The sequence below is a fragment of the Aspergillus fumigatus genome, chromosome 6 (assembly GCF_000002655.1).
Source record: "Aspergillus fumigatus Af293 chromosome 6, whole genome shotgun sequence".
Classification (NCBI taxonomy): Eukaryota; Fungi; Ascomycota; class Eurotiomycetes; order Eurotiales; family Aspergillaceae; genus Aspergillus; species Aspergillus fumigatus.
Genome location: NC_007199.1, coordinates 621980 through 638614, shown reverse-complemented (window position 1 = coordinate 638614; position 16635 = coordinate 621980). Strand labels below are relative to the sequence as shown.

The 16635-nt window shown below is 50.9% G+C and overlaps 6 protein-coding genes across 6 annotated transcripts; 2 read left to right on the top strand and 4 right to left on the bottom strand.

The window, feature by feature from the left end:
• Window positions 1-1269: 1269 nt before the first annotated feature.
• AFUA_6G03050 (oleate delta-12 desaturase) lies at window positions 1270-2569 on the bottom strand (the record flags this gene model as incomplete). Its single annotated transcript, XM_742678.1, has 3 exons — window positions 1270-1628; window positions 1687-2464; window positions 2516-2569. 3 exons carry the CDS (start codon window positions 2567-2569, stop codon window positions 1270-1272), a joined length of 1191 nt encoding a protein of 396 aa, XP_747771.1.
• A 370-nt stretch (window positions 2570-2939) lies between these two features.
• Window positions 2940-6050, bottom strand: AFUA_6G03040 (MFS transporter). Its single transcript, XM_742679.2, has 3 exons — window positions 5190-6050; window positions 4738-5127; window positions 2940-4685 (listed from the first exon to the last, which is right to left on the bottom strand). Exons 1-3 carry the CDS (start codon window positions 5622-5624, stop codon window positions 3684-3686), a joined length of 1827 nt encoding a protein of 608 aa, XP_747772.1. The 5' UTR covers window positions 5625-6050; the 3' UTR covers window positions 2940-3683.
• A 134-nt stretch (window positions 6051-6184) lies between these two features.
• Window positions 6185-8407, bottom strand: AFUA_6G03030 (putative phenol monooxygenase; the record flags this gene model as incomplete). Its single annotated transcript, XM_001481398.2, has 4 exons — window positions 6185-6643; window positions 6697-7159; window positions 7212-7234; window positions 7294-8407. 4 exons carry the CDS (start codon window positions 8405-8407, stop codon window positions 6255-6257), a joined length of 1989 nt encoding a protein of 662 aa, XP_001481448.1. The 3' UTR covers window positions 6185-6254.
• Window positions 8408-8975: 568 nt separating this feature from the next.
• On the bottom strand, window positions 8976-9584 carry AFUA_6G03025 (uncharacterized protein; the record flags this gene model as incomplete). Its single annotated transcript, XM_001481397.1, has 1 exon — window positions 8976-9584. The coding sequence occupies one exon, from the start codon at window positions 9582-9584 to the stop codon at window positions 8976-8978; it is 609 nt and encodes a 202-aa protein (XP_001481447.1).
• Window positions 9585-10914: 1330 nt separating this feature from the next.
• On the top strand, window positions 10915-13311 carry AFUA_6G03020 (flavin-containing monooxygenase; the record flags this gene model as incomplete). Its single annotated transcript, XM_742681.3, has 7 exons — window positions 10915-11486; window positions 11556-11749; window positions 11801-11965; window positions 12016-12184; window positions 12240-12308; window positions 12362-13054; window positions 13112-13311. The coding sequence occupies exons 1-7, from the start codon at window positions 11231-11233 to the stop codon at window positions 13309-13311; spliced, it is 1746 nt and encodes a 581-aa protein (XP_747774.2). The 5' UTR covers window positions 10915-11230.
• Window positions 13312-13722: 411 nt separating this feature from the next.
• On the top strand, window positions 13723-16490 carry AFUA_6G03010 (uncharacterized protein; the record flags this gene model as incomplete). The annotated part of the gene is made up of 8 exons (XM_077804946.1): window positions 13723-14007; window positions 14122-14176; window positions 14302-14401; window positions 14462-14579; window positions 14635-15572; window positions 15626-15717; window positions 15773-16059; window positions 16111-16490. Exons 1-8 carry the CDS (start codon window positions 13917-13919, stop codon window positions 16488-16490), a joined length of 2061 nt encoding a protein of 686 aa, XP_077661082.1. The 5' UTR covers window positions 13723-13916.
• Window positions 16491-16635: the final 145 nt, after the last annotated feature.

Below are 16635 nucleotides of genomic sequence, written 5' to 3'. Positions count from 1 at the left end.
TCCAGGGAGATATTCCTCGCCGTCCGGGTGAAGTTGGTGCCGCCCCAGATGAACCATCCTAAACTATTAGCACTCTGCTTGCCAACCCGCATGACATTAGGTGGCCTGGCAAGAGGAAAGGTTTATATACCATCTGTATTACCAATATGATCATCAAGTCTGATCTTCCGCGGAATAAACTGGCCATGGCTATCGCGGACCTTGGCCAGGAGCATGGTGTAGCCGTCCTCCTGGCGGATATGGATGTCTTCGCAGGATTGATGGAAGGACATTGTCTTTGTTTTTTTTTTTTTTTCTTCTTCTTCTGTTAACAATCTTTCAAACAGGGACTTGGTGACGAGCAGTTGGGATGAGAGAACCCGGCGGGGACTCGGAGACTATATACGCAGCCCTCGCTGTCGGTGAGGCATTGCTGCCCTACAGTCTAGCTCGAAGCCGACTAGCATGCAAGATGACATAAAGGTGGTTTCTTGGCCGCAATTATTGGGAGGTGAGTGGGGTGCACGGGTGGAGCGCAGGGCTAGCGGTGAGGTTTTATTTATCCTGCAGGCAGCAGTTATTGGCTGCGATCCTGTCTTTCTGCATACGGAGTACTCCGTACACAGTGATGTTGCGGGGCGGGATGAGTGCGTTCGATCAGTCACCCCTCCCCTCCCCCGGCCATAATGTCGAGTACACACTCACACTGTGGATGGAATGAAGACTGTACGGGGAACCCTGGTGTTGCACTGGTCTGTCGCACCACTAGTGTGGCGGTGCTGAAGACTGGATGGAAGTAGTATATCAGTGTGGGTCGGGATCCGTAGCTATTCCTGGAAGTGAGGTTTACGCAGAACCGATGGCTTCACGGAGTTCTAGTCTTCTGTAGGAGCCCTGTGGTGCCATTGTGGCTACTTTTCCATTACACTACTGGCTCATGATGAGATATTAACTACAGTCTTAACGGTACCTGATAACAGCTTATCTAAGCTCCTCATGGCTCAAGCTAGAGAAGATCTTTCGAGTTGATATATGTGTTGTCTATATAGCTCCGTCGTCCCTTCGTCAGTATACACGCAAAGCACAATGCGGAGTCTGGATTTGCACCATGAGATTCATGAACGATAGTAAATCACACTCTTTGGCTCTAGTTCTAATACATCTAAGCTTTTGGCTATATACACCACGACCATCCAACAGAAAAACTCGGGTATGTCTATGATACTTAGTCTATTAAGTTTCCACATCAAACATGGTCTATATGTCTATCCAACCCATCACACATCACCATTAATTCCCCTCATCAGCCTTCACAAAGTGCAGCACACCCGGCTGCCCCGTGGCAGAAACATAAATGCACTTCCGGAAGGTCGTAACCAACGAACCAAGGAAACTCTGTTCCTTCTCCTCGTGGTACTGCGCTCCAAGCAGGGGCTGGATGGCCCAGGTGGCCTGCTCGGCCTTGTAGAAGGGGATGCGGCTGAAGAGGTGGTGCACGACGTGATAATCAATAATCTCGTGGAAGAAATGGCGGCCGATGAAACCCATTGTGCGGTCGACGGTAGCGAGAGCGCCCTTGGTGTAGGTCCACGCTTCAGGGGTGTAGTGCGGGACGGAGGGGTGGGTGTGTTGGAGATATGTGATGGCGACTGCTTATGTTAGACGAAACTCAGACACCGAGGGAAAATAAAAGAAGGGAGGACACACTCAGCCAGTGGTGAACCCACAGGTACGGGACAAAGTAGAGCAGGACGACATTCCACGCCCCAATCTGGGTGCTGGCGTAGTACAGCACGGCAGCCATGATCAGCAGGCCTAGATCAGAGATAGCGATGGACAGACGCTGCGAGGGAGTCCACAGCGCGCCGACGGGGTTGAAGTGGCTCGCCGGGCCGGTCTTGGGCTTGCCCTCGGGCCAGCTCTGCGCCCCGGCGGTGGCGTTGGTCAACAGGTACAGCTGCCAGCCACCGAGCTGGTGACCGATGAGCTGCAGGAATGAGACGATGGGGGTCTCCTCAGCGAAGTGTTTGAGCTGCTCGATGCGCACATTCCTCTTCTTCGCGAGCTGCTCGTCCGTCCACGGCACGAAGACGGTGTCTTTCTCCATGTGGCCGGTGTAGCGGTGGTGGCGGGCGTGGGTAATCTTCCACGAGAAGTAAGGGACGAGCAGGAAAGAGTGGGTAGCCCAGCCGATGAAGTCGTTGATGCCCTGGTAGGGAGAGAACGCTCCGTGACCGCATTCGTGGGCCAGAATCCACATCCCTGTTCCGACGCAGCCCTGGAAGAAGCCGTATGTGGCCCAGGCGAGGACGCGGAGCGGTAACGAGGGGAGGAGATGGATATGGAAGGCGCCGTAGGTCAGGATGGCGCAGTAAAGGATATCACGGGCGAGGTAGAGGAAGGAGATGGCGAGTGAGGACTCGAAGCATTCTTTGGGAATGGCATCTTTGAGCGATTTCAGACTCGGAATACTGTCTTGGACAACCTAGGGCTATGTGAGCATACATTCTGACTCATAAATCCACAGAAACCATACCTCTGTCTCAGTCTGTACATCTCTCTGGCGAACCTCCGCCATTTTCCCAGCCATCATTAATCGTAACCCAGAAATTGGCAAAAAATGAAGATGAAAAAAAAAGGAGAGGGGAAAAAAAAAAAAAAAATAGCTCCCCAGGAAAGGCCAGCAAGCCATTCGCTATCATACGATAGCTAAGCAGCTAGCACCCGACATCGCAGGCGAACCCGTTGGCCAATCTCCTTTCCACCGAATGTTTCCAGAAAAGCGGTCCCTGAATCTGTCAAACGCGCTCAAGTGGATCATGTTGACGCCTCTGGCCAGTCGGACAGCAGCATTGTCCATGTGCCTGAGGTCCTTTCTTTTTAGCGAAAGGTTTAGATTTTGCTCCATTGATGCCCAGCCGTTGAGAAACTCAACATAATGAGACGGCTATGCTCTGTTAGGAAATTGGGCCAAGAGTTGAGATAGGAGCACTCCGTAAACACTGGTTGCATTTCGAAGAGCTTGATGATACACGATACACGGAGCAGTCTGTATGGAATTGAATCTGATAGTATATAGTCTGCCTCAATGCTGCTGCATGACACTATAGAGACGACTGATCTGCTGCACTGGATGGAATTCGGGACTTTCTACAAGCATGGCAGGACGCCCTCACTGTTGCTGCTGATTTTCACTTCACATGGGAAAATTCGAAATTTGATTACTGGATCAGGAATAGCGGCTTGGCGTTCTGCACGCTAAATTTAGCCCCAAACTCAATTGGCCTCGGATCCGGAGTTATTCCGTGCCATGTGACCCGTACCTCAACCCCCTTTTCGAGCGTCCAATCATCTATCAAATTAGAACAGTATCTTTTTCCTCGCTCCGACGACAGTCTGATGTCGTGCCATAAAGACACATTGGGCATTGCTTCGCCATGATCTGCAAAGTACACAGATCGGGTAGAGGCGAATCTCGAGAACAGCCGAGGTAGCCTCAAAGTAGTAAGAAGTGACTGAACATGATGGATTCGGATTCAGCAATCTTCTGCTTGTCAACAAGACACTAGAGCTAGACTCCGGGGCCAGCATTGCGAACTCCCAGGTATGTTCGCCTTCGGAGGGGTAAAAGTATCATTACGTGCATCTCGACACCGAGGGAGGCTATTCACAAACATGCTATGTGCTCTCAGCCAAGGCAGGTACTAACCCGCCGCATATGGACTGCGCTTACGCAGAATCTCTCCGTACTTCCAGAGGAATATCGGTGCCGGTATTCCCAAACCAATAGACACAAAGGCCAATAAACTATTGCCCCATCCGTAGTGCAGGGCGTTGTACATGTACGGTGCAAATAGCGGAAAGGCGAATCCACATATGCAACGTAAGAAAGCCACCGCGGCTAGGGCGCTGGCAGCAAATCTCGTGTATGTATCCACCATGTAGGTCTGGATGCACTGAAAGGCGATGATGTTCCCAGCACCGAAGAGGCAGGCACCAATGTTGGGAGCAATCCAATGACGGCGAAACTGAGCGGTCCAGCCGTAGATAAAGAGACCCACTGGGGTGAGGAATGCGCCCACCACCAGGAGAGGTACTCGGAATTCGGGCCTGCCGATATTGTTGTTACGGGCTTTGAGTCGGCGATAAATGCGGTCATTCAGTGGAGCGCAGAGCTGAGAGCCCAACCAGAATCCCAACCCAAGGGAGATGTAGTTCAGACCACCAATGCCCGTAGATTCGTTGTAGACACGAGTCCACAGAGAGCTGAACGTCGAAAGGACGAGGTACATCGTGCCATAGATAAAAGCCATGTACAGGGCCAAGACTTGAACGATGGGCTGGGTGGACAAGAGGCGGAACGGCCTCACGAGCGCCGTCTGCATTGTTTGTGAAAGGGTTTTGTTCTGTCGCTCGGTTTCAGTCTGGTACGCCGAATCACCCGTCTCTTTTCGGATCCGCTCTGCTCTCCGTTTCAGGATCTTGGGTGCATATGTTTCACGGAGGAAGAATAGCCCGCCGATTTGGATAGCTCCGTCAGCAATGGAGGTGGCATAAAAAACCCATCGCCAGGTGGTGTCTTGAGAAATGAAGCCACCGACTATAGGACCGACAGCTGGACCCAGAAGCGGAGCAAGACTGTAGATTGCAACACTTTTTCCACGCTCTTCTGGTTTAAAACAGTCCGAAAGCACACCTCCACCCACCTAAAGGTGGTTAGTTATAGAGCGGAAGACTATTCTGGGAGGAAAGACTCACCGCTAAAGGAGCACTGCCTCCAAGGCCAGAAAGAAACCGAAAAGCGATCATCTGCCCCTTGGTTCGCGAGACACCGCATGCGATGTTGAACACGAGATAGAATAGGTTGGACAATTGCAGAACAATAACTCTTCCGTAGATCTCAGAAAGCGGTCCCAGAAACAGGGGGCCGACGGCATAGGCCAATACGAAAATGGACAGAGTAAGCTGAGAAGAGACCTGGTCCTCGATATGAAAATCACTTGCAATCGACGGCAACGCAGGAGCAACCATGGATGATGATACTGGGGAGATAAAAGTGAAAAGGGAAACCGTGATAATAGCAGCCCATTTCTTCTTGTTTGGCCAGTTCTTGGGGTTCTCGGGGTCATCGGGGCCATCCCATGTTACCTATCGCCGGCGTTACTATTGCCCTTGGACAGATATATCTCAAGATGGTGGCTTGAGCTTACCAGTTTAGGATCCCGCCGCGATCTATCAGACTTGGCCGTTCGTGACTTTTCTAGCGCACTCTGGTCACGAGTACCCTCTTCCAAGTCAGTGTCGCGTTCGTTCAAGATCCCTCCCCGAACTTCAAGCACGGCGCTTCCCTGCTTCTCGTCATCGTCCTCCCGAGGTAAGCTTGCTGCGTGGGCTTTAGGGACGTCATCGTCGCTATGGTAGACCGATTGATCGTCCAGATGCCTGCCAGAATACACTCTGTCGAGATTCCCCCTTCTAGGCCTAGATTCCGACCTTGTTCTCGTTATAGATAGGACTCTCAAGCTCCGCGAACGTTCTGATTCCCTTGAACTTGTGGGTGACAGGTGCTGACTGTCATCCGTGCTATTTACTGAGGTCGATCGCGATCTACTATTTTCAGTCTTCTTGTCTTCATCTTGAGTCATCGCCAATTGCTCCGTAACGATCACACGACCGCAAATTGAGAGTACCTCAGAGACACAAAAGTTCCGGTAGAAGTAGGCAAGAATGACGATAAAACAGGTAAAGCGGTATCAACAGGACCACCACAGAAGCCCCCAGAGGACTGCAAGCAGGGCCAGAGCAGGTTTTGTATGGCGATTCCACCTGCAAGAACACACACTGCGGCGATAAAAGTTGCTTATTGCCGACAAGTGGAGAGGGGCCATGGCGGGTTTACACTAGATAGCCCATTGTCATTGGAGAAGAAAAGCTTGACACTGATGGTGTTACAATTTTTGGCTCTCCACCGTCGGAAGAGAGCCAACGAAGCCTTTCCGTGAGCGGCCTGAGCCGTCATCGCCTCCATTGTGGCCAGTCAAGTGTCGTTGACCATGACGAAAAATGTGAAGCTAAAGAGGAGAAATCGGCTGTTCGGCACAAGCCACGTGCGGGTGACTAATCTTCCGCCTTTGGCCGATCACGTGCTGTTTTCTTCTATCTCAGAAGGTCTCTAGGGGCATTCTTCTGGTCTGCAATCGCAACTCAATTGCATTGGAGAAATGTATCGTCTCGATATACTCCGTATATGCGATGCTATCATACATAACTTAACTTCAGATAGTCCTTATGCACCTCTCTAGATACTCCTGTACACGCTCTAGATCCGCCAACCCCGCCACCATGCCAACATAGCCATCAGGTCGAACGACAGCCAGAGCACCCCTTGTCTCGTCTACGCCGTAGATCTTGTAGACATCGTCTAACGCGTAACCGCTGTAGAATCGCATCTCCGAGTGTTTCTTGAGTTCGTTTGGCACATCCTGCCACATGAACGTCTTGCCCAAGCGAGGGTGGATAACCACTTGCTCAATCACGTTGGGCGGAAAGCGTGGAAGGACAGATGATCCGAGAGATGTCAATACCTGGGCGGAAACGCCCTTGGGGTCCAGAAGGTCGGAAGACGTGAGACACAGAATACGGAAGCGCCCTGTCGATAGAAAGTCTGGGTATTGTCAGTGTTGGGCTGCAGAGGGCTGGGTGATGCGAGAAACGTACCATCATGCAAGTGCCGTCGGTTGCCATCTGCATGGCGCTTGCAACGAACGTCAAGTAATCTCCTGCCTGGACGGAGGACACCGGACAGGTAATCTGTCCCTTTAATCGGGTTTTCTACACCGTCATCCGAAGCTTTATCCACCATTAGGCTACCGGGATACTCAATACCACAACCGCTGGTGAATCCATTGCCCGTGCTAAAAACTTCGAGGAACTGTTCGTGCGTGAGCCCCTCAACTCCATCCTCTGACGGCCCAATCTTGCCGGAGAACATGGACGAGAAGGCACGATCGAACGCGATGAGTTCTTGGGCGATGGTATGTCGCTCAGAGTGGTATGTATCCACGACAGCATCGGATTGGCCGGGGACCGCCGAACTAGGTGTAAGTCCATGGAGGGAATACGCCAGTTTCCAAGCTAGATTGTACGAATCCATCATTGACACATTCATTCCTTGCCCCGCCTTCACCGTCCTTGTCAGCAAACTCGCTTGAAGGCTTTGGATTCACACGTACCTTTGGGCTATGTGTATGACAAGCTTTAGGCAGATCGGACGATCAGTAATCTTCATTTATCAACTGCTCAGTGATCACATACCATCTCCAACAATAAACACGCGATTGATTCCCTTCGAGTCTTTGACGGTGAAATTGTCCGTGACTCGCTGACCGATCTGATACGCGGCCCACCAGTCGACTGCGCCCTCCTCCTTAGGTCGAATATAGTACGGCTTAAATGCTTGCGCCGCATGCCGGAAAATGGACTCCTGGGTCACCTGGCTTCGGCGCGCGCGTGTATCTCCCTTGGACTGAGCCGTAGTCCCATTAACAGGCTTCTGGCTCTCTTCAGGAGGTGTTTCTTGAGGTACTTGAACATAGAGACGAGTAAGGTAATCGCCCGTCGCGATGCGCTCCCGCGGAATCACCATAACAGACCCCGCCGGTGAATGGATGGCGCAACGCCTTCGAATATCGGGGAAATCCGTGTCGACGACCAGATCAACCACGCCCCAGATATGGTCCATCGACTCGCCGACCAGCTTGAGCCCCATGCAGCGCCGGACTACCGAGTGGGCGCCATCCGCGCCTACCAAGTGTTTCGAGCGTATTGTGCGGCGGGTGCCATCCGTCTCGATCTCGGCGACGACCGGGAATTCCGCATCGCCTGCCTCGTCGATCTTGACGTCCACAAGCTTGGTGTTCCGCTGCACGCCTCTTTTCGAATACCGGAGCAGATCTGTTTCGAGGATCCGCTCAATGCGACCTTGGTGGATTGTGACTTCATGTTGAAAGCGGGCAGGCACAGCCACATCAGGAACGATCGACGTCCTCTCAATCACCTTCTCCTTGTCAGGTGACGGATTCCAGAACGCAACCTCTTCCATGTGACAGCCATCAGTGAGAATCTCGTCCGCCAGCCCAAGCGATTTGAGGACTTCGAGCGTGCGCGGCTGCAGGCCGTCCGCTTGGCCCGATTTGAGCGTGCCCGGTTTCGCGTCTATACAAAGCAGAGAGTCATCATTGAGGCCATATCGTGCCAGAAGCAGGTGTAGCATCAGCCCTGCTGGACCAGCGCCGACAATGACGACTTCATACTTTTCGATCCCTTCAGGACGCGTAAATCGCGGGGAAAGACGGGGGAGTGGAGGGGCAAATGAAGGCAGAACGCGCAGTTCACGCGACGAGGCGGCGTATTCGGTGAACACAGGCATAGAGAAGATATTGCAATTGAACAGTGCATTCAATGGAGAATCGTGATACCAAAGACTGCGAATACTGGTAGACGGGAAGTGTACGACTATAAGCGCAAACAATCAGATAAGTAATAAATTCCCTTGCGAGTACTGGAGACCCCACTGTGAAGTCACAGACAAATTTCAATCTCACAGTGATCCTTAGGATAATGCTGCACCAGACGCCCTCATCGACGTTGATTATGTATGTTCGGAAATACGGCGGATTCTTCGAGGCGGGGTGGACGAGGACAGATTGAACGAACAGCTATGCCACTCTGGGGAAGTAGCTGCTGACAAGATAATTACATGAAGCTCACCAATCGCCCTGATCGCCCTCCGATCGGCTCATTGTCTCTCTGGTCGACACTGTCATCGCGGACAGTGGATCCTCAGTGGGGCATTCTTTGGATACTACCGTAAACTTTACTAGCATTACTCCCCGGTCGTATGCCTCTGAAGTATGTTTTACAAGAATGACCACTTTCAAGACCAACCCCGCACAGGAAAAACTGAATCCACTACGGAGTAACATATCCAGAACCATCTAAGGCATACTGGGATTAACGTTCACCTCTTCCCGCGCCATCGCACGCTCAACTTGCTCTTTCGAAGCCCTGATCCAAGTCTCGCCGAGACCATATCGTCCCCCTAGGCTCTCCTCCTCCCCCCAGAAAGCCTTATATTCATCTTCCCAGAAAAGTAATGCATTTCCCTCATGAAACCCGCTCAGGATCACGGCAAACGGCTCGCCGTTGCAACACGCACACCCCCCGTCTAGCCTAGGAGGTAGATGCACAGTTCCATCTTCCAACCCCTTATCGAGCTGCTCTTGACTCGATGCGTAGAGTGCTTCGATCATGGAATCAAGAGATATATGCAGGAGACGGGTTTTGAAGGATGCGCGTTCGCGGGTACAGCGATCTGCCGCGCGGAGGTAGAGTGCACCCAGATCGTCGAGCTTGCCTGTTCCTTCGTAGGTAGGGTGCGTCACGAGGCGTTCGCCTGTTGGCGTGATAGAAGTGGTTAGTTCGGGGAGGAGGTGTACCAAGCTTTGGATGGTGTCGTGGAGGGGCAGGGAGGAGAGTTCGTCGATGTGGATTTGCAGGGTGGATTGGCCTGAGCTGGTTCCCTCGGAACTCGAAGTCGAATGCATGGTGGCTGTTGAGATGAGAAAGTGAGCAGGTTGTTGTGAAGTTGATGTTAGCTCTGATGGCAGTGGTCGGTTACTGTAAACGACGGATATCTAGCCATCTAGGCCTTCTCTTCAGTTTGCTGAAGCCTGAAGCCTGATGGACTTAAGGCGCCACGTCACGCATCACGTGCGAACATTACAGACAAGCGACTGTACCCATACTTTTGGACGAGAAAATGGATCTAACATTCTAATACCACCATCAGGAGTTTGGTCGGTAAAAGCATCTGCCGCTTTGAATCATTTTAGGGCCAGAAGACCTGTCCTCTAGGAGAAGCCTAATTGAAGGACTTCCAGTCTTCCTGGTTCCTACAGCATTGGATAACTACCAAAGCATGCTGCATCCAACTCCTATCCTACAATCAGAACCTCTATATCAACATCTAGCCTGAACCAGGATCCTCAATCGTTACCCCTTCAACACAGGTCCCGCGGGTACTATGCTTGAGTCGAAACCCCGCATTTTACTATGTTCCAGTTCTCCGGTTTGTGGGGGAAAGTTTGTTCCAGGGGGAAACCCGGTTGTATTCAACGATTCGCATAGGGTATTGACGGAATAAAGGATATCCATTTATCGTAAAGTAGAGCATCAGAGTGGGTAGACCAGGGTGGAGAGACCTTTCTACCCCTGGAAAATGGCTCTCTCTGCATGCATCACCCCTCTCCTTGTACTTATTTCTCGGGGTTTCTCCGACGTACGAAATGTCTGTGCGTTGGCAGGTGGCTCCAGTATTTCGGCGCTTAGATTCCGCGGTCAATAATAAGTCAGTTGTACATAGGGGTGTATCTACTGCAGGGTTTTCGGTTGTGTTCCGGCATAGCCATAATTCAGGCAAGGCACGTCAGACTGCACTTACCAACACGTCTATTTGGTCCCAGTGGAGCTCGGCCACTCAACAGTTGGTTTCCATCAAATCAGCTCACTGAAACAGAGACGTTATACGGGATCTTTCGGTTATGTCTAGAAGTTTGCTTTCTGCACATGGTCCCAAATATTAGCGTCACGAATCCACTCCGTAAAGTTTCTTACCCCGGAAAATTGTTCAAGGTCAACCACCAACTGAGAGATGGGAGAGGGGGGAATCCCGGGACTAGAGCACCGTATTCGCCTCCGCAAACCAGAAGTAGATGGCAGCGATGAAATTATGCTAGCTTTGTCTGTTAAGCCCTTCGAAGGACGGAACGGTAATGGATGTCGGAGGCTTATGGGCCAACGCGAATAAGTAATCCTCCCCGATTCTGGGTTCGCCTGAGTGGTTGTTGACGTCCCAACGGGGAGGAATACGGAGGTTGCGTAGCTCCGTAGTCCATGGAAAAGAGTCTGGAATAACAGTTGGGAACAAGCGAGGCATGGGGTAAGATGTTAGGAAAGGCAGGTCTCGCCGATCTCTGGTCTGATACGAGTGTTCTCATATTGGTCGTTTATCGTGGTTTGTTTGTTATATACGAAGTAGTCCGCATGGTTATAACTCTACCCTGGAAGCCAAGCAGGCTATTTGGGTAACATGCTCTCAGCATAGTGCATCTTGACTTCGTTTTCCACTATACATGCCTTTCTGGATAACTTCTCTCTGTTCTTCCTTCCCCCTTTCACATATACAATCAAGATGAAGCAATTCTTCTTTGGTAGCGATTCTAAGAGCCGAAAGCCACGGCCTGTCGAGGATAAGTGGATCGTGGAAGAGCGTTCCATCGATAAAGCCCGTCCTCTGAGAGTCGTTATCATTGGATCGGGCATTTCTGGAATCATCGCCTCCATTCGCTTCAGACAACGGATCCCCAACGTGGATCTCTGCGTGTATGAGAAGAATGAAGATATCGGCGGCACCTGGCTCGAGAACAGATATCCCGGTTGTGCATGTGGTAAGGCTCATCATTTTGTTGCGCGAGTTGTCTGGCGTCAATGACGACCGACGTTTACGATGTTCGCAGACATCCCAGCCCATACGTATCAAGCTACTTTTGAGCCAAACAAAGAATGGTCGACGTTCTATGCTGCCGCTCCGGAGATCCACGCGTACTGGAAACGTGTGGCTGAAAAGTATGGTTGCATGAAGTACATCAAGCTGAAGCAGGCAGTTGTTGAAGCTGTCTGGGACGACTCGAAGAGCAAGTGGCAATTAAAGGTCGGCACTCCGTCCCCGGTCTGCTGACAGTCTGTATTAACTTGAACACAGGTCCAAGACATTCAGACAGACACGGTGTACACGGACGAATGTAATATATTGATCTCCGCAACTGGTGCATTGAACTCGTGGAAGTGGCCAGATATCCCAGGGTTGCACGACTTCAAGGGCAAGCTGCAGCATAGTGCCCGTTGGGATGAGAGCTATGATTACACCGTGAGTCGGCCTGAAATCTTGAGAGAAAGTGAAGCTGAACCTCTGGCTAGGGCAAAAGAGCTGCGGTGATAGGAAATGGATCGAGCGGCATCCAGATCGTTCCTGGCATGCTACCAAAGGTAGCTCACATCGACCACTACATTAGGGGGCGAACATGGCTCTCCCCCACCTTTGCCCGCCAACATGTGGATAAACGAGGGGGAGCTGAACTGGAGAACTGTTTGTCAACCCATCCAGTTATGCAGTTGAAAGAGTATTGACCTGGTTGGAATAGTCTCGTTTACTCCAGAAGAGATTGAAACCTTCAAGAAGGACCACAGCGCCTACCAGAGGTTCCGCAAAGGTGAGTGCTTCTTGTTGAAGATGCCGTGAGCATCGGTTCTAATGCTAGGGCAGAAATCGAACTCGAGTTGCAATCAGTCCACGGTGTGACGCTACTTGGCACACCTGAACAGATCGGCGCGAGAGAGGTCTTCCTACAGAATATGAAGCGCCGACTCTCAAGGAAGCCTGAAATGTGCGAAGATTTGATACCCTCGTTCCCCCCTGTGTGCCGACGGCTCACTCCAGGCCCGGGATATCTTGAGGCCTTGACGGACGACAAAGTGGACGTCATCACAAGCAAGATCGTCAAAGTCGATGCAGAGGGAATCATCACAGCAGATGGACAACATCATCCCACGGATGTCCTCGTCTGCGCAACTGGGTTCGACACTACGTTCAACCCGAGATTCCCAGTCATCGGACGGAACGGTGTCACTCTAGCCAATCGCTGGCAGAAGACACCAGAGACCTATCTCTCCTTGGCTGTCGATGGATTCCCAAACTATTTCATCTGCTTGGGGCCAAACGCGGCACTAGGCGAGGGTAACCTGTTGCTTCTGATTGAGAAGGAGATTGATTACTTTACGCTCTGCGTGCAGAAGATGCAGCGTGATAACATCCGAGCGATGAGTGTGAAAAAAGAAGCGGTAGAAATGTTTACGCGCTACTGTGACCAGTACTTCTCAAGAACGGTATTCAGCGAGAAATGCCGTAGCTGGTACAAGGGAGGGACCGAGGATGGCAGAGTCATTGCATTATGGCCCGGTACGCTCTCTTGATGTGAATAAGTGCCGTATTTCCGTTGTCACTAACCAGCCATAGGTTCCTCGCTGCATTCAATGAAAGCTCTTGCGCATCCTCGTTGGGAGGATTACACGTACGACTATGTCAATGACAATCCAAACGGCTGGCTTGGAGACGGCTGGACGGAGAACGAAAAGTTGAAGAAGATCAACGTGGATTATCTGAATGATGACGAAATTGATTTTCCAACAAATGTCATCGCGGTATTGGATCAGTGAAGTCCACTTCTCAACTTGATGCTGTCTTGAGAGATTATATTTGCAAAGGCACATATCCCCACCAAGGGTCGGTAGTAGTCTGAGAGAGAGAATATTGAAATATAACACTACAATGTAACTCGTAATTTCATAGATGGGTAGGAACCGAGGCCGCTTGAATAGCGTTTGGACCAAGCTCGAAAAGGCAACCGGTGTACCAGAAAGCGAATGGGACTTGGTTCCTTTCAAGACGACCTCATGGGTGATTTACCTATCGCGGTCTTTGTGTATTCTGTACTGTCATGATCTTACCATACAGTTACACTCCGGTTAAGACTCCATGGTTCATACCTTAACGGAGCCGTAAGGTAAGTTCACCGGCTACTTGGTTGGAGGAGGAATAAAGTATCGACGTAGTTATTCGGTTAACGACAAATTTTCTTTGAGATAAATTGGACACTTGGAAGTGAGCATCTTTGTCAGTTGTAGTACTCTGTGGTTCCTCTCCTGTAACTCCGCCGCCTTCGTCTCCCCTCTAATTTCCCTCCACCTCTCCCTTTACCCCAGACTTCCTCCCCATCCCCCTTGAGCTTCTCCCCGATGCGCGCCAACCTTTCTTCTCCATTATGAAGCCTGATTCCGACAAACATTTTCGTTGCACAATCTGTCAGCGAGGTTTTACGCGCATTGATCATTTGAAAAGGCATCATCTTCGCCGTATGTGGTTTTACATCCCATTTAGCTCTCCCTTGCCGTTCCGATCGTAGGAATCTCACTATGGCACTTGCAGTTTAAAATCGGATTGACTGACTCGCTGGAATAACTTTTTAGATTCTGGTATCAAACCTTACTCTTGTATCTTCTGCAATGACTCGTTTGCTCGTTGGTATGCTGCGCTTTTCGTGATTTTCTCACAAAATGAAATGTGCCAATTGCGCTCGCCGCTTGGTACCTTTTGCTGTTCTGCTCACCGTGCCTCGACGCTAACATTTGCCCGTGACCATGCTGCAGCGACAACCTTCGTGACCACTACTCCGATTGCCCGAAAAGGGGGGATCGGCAGATCCCTGATACGGGACAGCGAGGGAGAAGGCGACATGCTTGCCAATCGGTAATTCGACATTGCTGTTAGTTGCGTGAAAATGGCCGCTAATCATCCCTTTGCCCTTAGTGCACGTCGATGAAACTGCGATGCGATGGATTAAATCCCTGCAGCTCTTGTCAGAAACGAGGAATCGAATGTAATAACGAGCGAAAGAAGCAAGTCTCGAACCAAGGGACTGGTTCAGGTATGGTCTGGGTTTGCTTTCGGACGTCGCGGTCGTTGACTTTCCAACTGGATAGACGCCTTGGCAGCGAAACGTGAAGACTACGAGCAATCGTCAGATCGTGGATCGATCAAATTTCTTCTCAATGGCGGTACCGATAGTTTCACGCAGCAATTCCTCCTTCCACCCCGCAGCGATCGAACACGCAGCCTGGAATATCACAACAAGAAAAGTCTCGAAGACGCAGGGAGTTCCATTCTCGGATATGAGTTGAAAGATAGCCGGACAGATTATGCGCCCACATTCATCGAGTCCGACGCTGCTACCTTGAGCTTCTTCCAAGATACTTTCATTGACTTTTTCAACGGGCCCTTTGGCGATCCTCACAAGCTACTGGACGACCCCTATGTCGGGCAGGTTGCCTACCATGCTGTCGTTCCGCCCGGACAGGATCCCAACCTGACACTCACGGGGCAACAGCTTAGCTACGAACCTGAACGGCCCTTCGCCACCGGAATGATACAGGCTATTCTCGCAAGGGCCTGGTCCGTGCCCCTTGACGCGAAGGCTCAACAAGAGCTGTCGACGAATCTTAATTTCCTTCTGACGACAAGCCGTATTCGCAAGTTTGTGGCAATGTACTTTAAGTACTGGCAACCGAGCTGTGCGATGCTTCATCGCACGTCGTTCGATCCTGAGATTGTGTCATTACCGCTACTTACAGCCGTCACATTCATGGGTGCCATGTACACCAATGACGAGAGGGAGGCATATATTGCCAAGCGAGTGCTGGATTTCGCCGAGCTCTTCATCTTCTCCAGCGAGGTTTATGCGTCCGAGACCGAGATCAGCTCGATGTTTTGCGGGAATCGATGTTTGGACGACGAGTCCAGCGACTGGATTCAGTTTCAGAATTTCCAAGCCGGCTTCATCATTGTGGTTGTGCAATACTGGGCTGGAAGTCGCATATCGCGCAATAGAGTAATGGAGAACAGGTTCAGCGAAGTCATCAAGGTGGGTTGATAGTCTGGATTCCGCATATTCTAGATACTGATTCGAGTGAGCAGGTCGCTCGTCGAATCGGACTCATGAAATGCCGTCATATGCCCCATGATCCGATGGACGAGTGCTCTTGGATCCAGAAGGAATGCCGCATTCGGTATGCCTATGCCATTCCCAGTTCGTGTATTCAAAGGATAACAGAGTGCCTACAGAACCATGAACATCATATCACTTCTCGACTGTGCCTTCTCATTTTATTCAAACTACCCCTGTCGTATATCCCACACAGAAATGGAATGGGACTTTCCGTGCCAAGAGGTGATCTTCGACTCGCAGCATCCCTTTGTGGAGCCGAATTTCCGATTCTCGCGGGATATTCCCATCTCCGCAGGCTTTAATAATCTGTTTGAAACCCCGATCAGCGAGGATGGTTCACAAGCCCATGTTCCGGATCATATTGCCGATATGACCGTCCTGGATATGTTTATTCTCATTCATTGTATGTTCACCCCATCCCTCACTCATTGACGATGAACTCACTCGTCGCCAGTACTGTATGCCTTCATAAATACACACATGACCCTCCTGGCTCCCTTGGTACACAAAACACCGTTGCCTAATTCAAGAATACCACAAGGGCTCTCAACGCCCTCAAAACCCCCTCAAAGTGCGATTCCGGAAGACTCCACATTAGCCGGTATCCGAACAGCGCTGTCGCGATGGCGCGATCATTGGTTGGCGCTCCGAAATACAGTCTCCAGCCACGAATGGGCGTCCATGGGCTTCTACAAAAACGGCTACAACTTTTGGCTTGTGTCGCAGCTCCTCATCACCAAGAAGAAGAGTGTGGATGTGGTGATGCAGATGGAGGTGAAGTGCGAGGATAAACTGGAGAAGCTCAAGGTCTTGCTCCAGGATGAGAACGATTGACTTCTTAACGGACTGGAAAAATGGGAATAATGGCATATATACCGGGGTTATTTGGTATTTGGCGTTGATGATAGGGATGGTTTACGATAATGAATTGATGTATAAACGGGTCACCGGCGTTAGGTCCACCCATTGGGAATCAACC

Excerpts from the sequence above, each read along its gene's own strand:
- AFUA_6G03040 (XM_742679.2), bottom strand. The coding sequence starts at position 5,624 with ATGACTCAAGATGAAGACAAGAAGACTGAAAATAGTAGATCGCGATCG. Across the intron at positions 5,128-5,189 it reads CGCGGCGGGATCCTAAACTG|GTAACATGGGATGGCCCCGA; the intron begins GTAAGCTCAAGC and ends CGCCGGCGATAG. Across the intron at positions 4,686-4,737 it reads GAGGCAGTGCTCCTTTAGCG|GTGGGTGGAGGTGTGCTTTC; the intron begins GTGAGTCTTTCC and ends AACCACCTTTAG.